We start from the raw sequence: 4760 nt of genomic DNA on the forward strand, positions 1-4760 counted from the left end.
ATTTCTACCTTTTATACAAGAGTGGGGCCATGTGTTCGATTCAATCCTTTTAATTTCTTTAATTTGTTTTTGTTTTTTTATTTTTTTGGGAAAATTAAACCTCGTATATTGTTATATATGTATATTTTGGTAAGATAGAGTTTGGATCTCCACCCAATTAATTTTACATCAACAATGTATTAGAGAAGTTTTCGGTACATTAATTATTCTAACACTTCTGTCAACACTTGTTTTGAGCAAGAATCCACTTAATGTTGCTCCCAATGCATAGGTCGAGCAGTCGAATAAGCAATATGTCGGTGTCAATCCGATGAGTTGCAAATTCGATTCTCGTCCTGTGTAAAGTTCAAAAACCCAATCTGCAATTATCTTTCATGACGTAATCAAGAACACGAGTATAGAAAGTCGCACAAGAAGGATCATTCCAAGAACCCACTCAATGTTACAAGTGATTTCAAAATCAATTCAAGATCATTATCGGATTAAGTGTGAGACAGCAAGAGCCCCCTCTGCAAAATATTTTCTATTTTTTACTCCAATTTTATATTTAAGTATACAACATTTTATGTTTCAAAAATAATAGCATTTATTTTTTAAGAAATATATATTTTTGGTATTTTCCAAATTATTTTATAAAATTGAAAAATTAAAAAAAATAAATCTTCTATTTTTTTTATTTTTTTTTGGGTTGAAACTTCAACCATTTAATAAAGAATTAAAATTAAAAAATATTTTCTGTAACTGAATATTTCTAATTAAATTCCACATAATATAGGAATGTGCAGCATCAATATCACATTAGCCAGAGTGCTCGGCTACATATGTATGATGTGTTTCCAAAATTTGAGTAATTTGAATATATAGCACAAGCAAATATTAGGACTTTTCTGGAAATCAATTTTGGTACGGTGCATGTGATGAAGAACAGTATATTTGACAGTAATAGTACGTAATACAACAAAGTAGAGCTCTTTATTAATTAATTGCACGTAGACATGGATACTTATATGATATTTTTAATTTCACTCCTGGAAGGAAGTGATTATACAGTACAAATAACAACAACAACAGCACCAATAACCACAACAAAGTTGAGAGGGTGACAAGAGTCTAGATGGATGGATACCTAGCTAGCTAGCAATCCTGCAGGCAGTAGCAAAAATTGAACCCCAGACACATTAATTAATTAATGATTAAACATACATGATTAATTATAATTATTACTCTTAACATTTTGGTAGATCTGCTGGAGGCGGAGGCAACTTGGTAAATGGCGTCGGCCCATTCTCAACCTCGAAAGCCATGGACTGGCCCCATGGCACATGCACGTCCAAGTGACAATGCATCAGCCATATGCCTGCATTCATTCCCAATGTTAATTTAATTATTGCATGCATTATGCATCGCATAACATATTCAATTTTTTTAATAAAAAAAAATTATGGGTTAACTAGACAAAACCATGATGATTAGTGCATGTTGTATTTACCTGGATTGTTTGCTCGAAACCGGACCACGGCCCATCCTCCGACCGGCACGCCAATGGTGTTCCTCACTTGCGGGTTGATAAGATTGAAATTTTTGGTATCCTTCGCCGGGTCGTAGTTGCCAAAGCCTTGAGCCAGTACATACAAGTCGAACCCATGCAAGTGAATTGGGTGGTTGTCTACGCCCAGCAACACCGTGTTCTGCAACACCATCTGAACCACCGAATTGAATCTCAGCTTTTTCACTTTAGTCGACTGCGCTGTCATTACAATGGAAGTGTTCAACTGGTTATTCGGATTCGTGTAGTCGAACGCCTTCGGCGGCTGGTCGGGAAAATCTGTCGTGTAAACTCCACTAACATTGTGGTAGAACGCTTCCAACATGGATAGCTTGCTGGGGAAGACGAAGGAGACATTGTTCATGGTGGCTGCCATCCGCTGGCCGAGGATTCCGGCGCAGGTGGCGTTGGCGCCGCATGGCAGCAGCCCCAAACCAGTGGATATAAACATCGACTCGTCGACTCTAAGGGGCACGGGCGTCCAGTGAGGCCCGCCGACAAGGCTCGTCAAGCTAGAATAGAACTTGTGCGCCGTCGTGGTGTCGCGGAAGTCCGGCAAGACCGGCATTTTGGGCTCGGATGGGCTGGCATTCTCATACATGAAGATAGCTGTAGTGGTCGTGTTGTCAAAGGCTAGATCTTCTGTACTAATATAGGGACGAGCTGCCATGTAGTAAGATGACGGCGGCTGGTTGGCGGTGACAAGAACGTCCACCGTTTGGCCGGGGGAAATGGTGACGACATCGGTGACCATTGGGGTGGTATACGAGGCGTCGATGTTGACCACTTTCATTTTGTGGTCGGCGATCTTGAAGAAGAGATGATTATTGAGTGCAGCGTTGATAATGCGGAGCAGGTACGTTTTGCCTCGAACCACTTTCAATTTATATGTCCCTATAAAGACAGAAATAATTAATTAATAATTAGTCAGATCATACATACTAATTCAGAACTTCAAGAGAACAAAGATAAATTTTGATGAATTAATTAATTACTTACCAGCAGAAGAGCATGGGTAGAGATCGCCGGGCTGGCCATTGATGGTGTAAGCATCGGAAATGTTGCTTGCGCCGCCGGTGGCGAGGCTTTCATCCTCCACGTCCAGGATATTGGCGTTCCACCACTCTCCTAGAACAATTGGGTATTCTGCGTATGGTTTTGGGAAAAATGGGTATGGAAGGCCGAATCTTGGCCGAATGATTATGGCGCCATACACGGTTGCTCGAAGCCACTTAACGTGAGCATGCCAGAAAAGGGTTCCTTCTTGCTTGGTGACTTTGAATTTGTGTGTGTAAGTGTTTCCAGGTCGTATTGGACATTGGGTTGTGTATTCAGTTCCATCTGCCCAAGCACTGAATAATTGAAAAACTCCGTGCCTGTAGACATGGAGATCAATTAATCATTTCAAATCAGGTAGAAATATGGATTAATTCATCTAGTAAACCTAACATGTTAAGAGATAAAGTCTTCCCATAATCTAGTGTTAAAGAGCGACATAAGACTCAATATCCCATTAGACAGTCATCTATAAGTAGGCCCTTAATTTCTTTTTATAGAAATGAAAATGGTGTGTTTTGAATTGGGACTCCATATATCATTAACGGGAATCATTTTAAAGTGGGTGATCAGTTGTTTAAATTTGTAAAAATTGCAAAGGCATTTAAAATGTGCATTCTAACAAATGGTGTACCAGTGAATGGTAATGTCGTAGGGAGACTTATTAACGACATGAACGACTAATGTGTCGCCCTCACGAACTGCCATCTCGGGCCCGGGGATGCTTCCATTTCCGACAGTAATCACCTGCTTGTGGCATAGACGCTCCACGACTGTGTTTTCTATCTGAAATCACACACACACACAACAGGCACGTACGCACACAAAACAATCAAATTCAACAACGTGTTTCAGAAACCAATAATATTATATATGTATATATATATATACAGAAACTTTCATTAAATCTTATTAAAGGATGATACATACATGAAGGTAATGCTCGACGACTGCGGCAGAGACACCCGATGAAGAAGCTAGAAGAAGAGCTAAAATGGAGGCCAGCAAGAACACAGAGCGAGCCATGTAAAGGAAAGAAAAAAACAGAAGAAGAAGCTTTCTTTCTTCTATGTGTTTGCTTTTGCATTTAATTCTCCACAAAGTTCAGGTATATATAGTGGTTGGAGATGGGTTTTGCCACCATTTTTACGAGAATAAATCCAAAGACATTGGTGTTTTGATGATAAATATAGATGATCATCTGGGTCTGGATGATATACTTCGATGTCATATCTGTACAGCTGGAGTCGGCCATTGATGAAATAATAGTTCCAATCAAGCTATATATATATATATATATATCACTATATTTTCTTATGTTCCGTCGAGGTGATGGAGCGTGGACCACGTTAGGAAGAAGATGATCTATACAAGTAACCATGGAGTACACTTCTTGAAGAATCGATGCTGGAGAATTAGACAACTTTTAACTTTCTTTGTTTTTTTCTTTCAACAAAAAAAAAAAAAAAGAAAGAAAAAAACCCTAATGGCGTCGAAACGGAGAGTGATCAGAGTAAAAAAGAAAGAAAAAAACATTAGCCAATGGATTATTAGTTTAGCAGTTTTACTAATGTTAAGTCATTAAGATCTATTGTGATGGATGGTCCCCTGAGACGTACAATCTGCCAACTTCTGAGAATAAAACGAATATTATATTACATTGAAAGGTAAAGGGTAAATTATCTGGAAGAAAAAAATGAATTTTTTGTTTTGTTTTAATTTTATAACCAAATTTTAATTTTTTAATAATATATCAAATTTTATGTTTCATTTTTAATTTTAATTATATTGTCGTAATTCTCATTATATATACATAAATTATACTTTTTTGAACCCATTGTTAACCTCAGACATTAATCTTCTTAAGTCATTGTCCACTTTAATATTTAATGACACAGTTATATCGACCATATAATTGAAAAAATTAAACATAAAGTTTGATGTATTATTGAAAAAAATTAAAAATTCATTGTAAAACTGAAATAAAAGCAAAATTTTAATATTTTTAGTAAATTTACCCAATGGTAGAACTATATTTTTTTCGTTTATGGTTGGAGTTTTTGTGCTTTTTAGCCGTAAAAGTTTGCTATTTCTAATTCCCCATTAAATTCTATAAATAGAATTTCATAAAGAAAATATAATCAAAATGCTATGCTTT

At 36.9% G+C, this 4760-nt stretch overlaps 1 protein-coding gene across 1 annotated transcript; it reads right to left on the bottom strand.

Annotated features, from left to right (window-relative positions):
* Positions 1 to 961: 961 nt before the first annotated feature.
* On the bottom strand, positions 962 to 3652 carry LOC127789014 (laccase-7-like). The gene is made up of 5 exons (XM_052317745.1): positions 3533 to 3652; positions 3237 to 3388; positions 2546 to 2922; positions 1490 to 2440; positions 962 to 1357 (listed from the first exon to the last, which is right to left on the bottom strand). Exons 1-5 carry the CDS (start codon positions 3626 to 3628, stop codon positions 1227 to 1229), a joined length of 1707 nt encoding a protein of 568 aa, XP_052173705.1. The 5' UTR covers positions 3629 to 3652; the 3' UTR covers positions 962 to 1226.
* Between the last annotated feature and the right edge of the window lie 1108 nt (positions 3653 to 4760).

This window comes from Diospyros lotus, chromosome 13 (assembly GCF_014633365.1).
Source record: "Diospyros lotus cultivar Yz01 chromosome 13, ASM1463336v1, whole genome shotgun sequence".
NCBI classification, from domain to species: Eukaryota; Viridiplantae; Streptophyta; class Magnoliopsida; order Ericales; family Ebenaceae; genus Diospyros; species Diospyros lotus.

Coding starts and splice junctions, on each gene's coding strand:
- LOC127789014 (XM_052317745.1), bottom strand. CDS start 3,628: ATGGCTCGCTCTGTGTTCTTGCTGGCCTCCATTTTAGCTCTTCTTCTA. Junction 3,389..3,532: donor TCGTCGAGCATTACCTTCAT/GTATGTATCATC, acceptor GTGTGATTTCAG/ATAGAAAACACAGTCGTGGA. Junction 2,923..3,236: donor TACGACATTACCATTCACTG/GTACACCATTTG, acceptor CCATGTCTACAG/GCACGGAGTTTTTCAATTAT.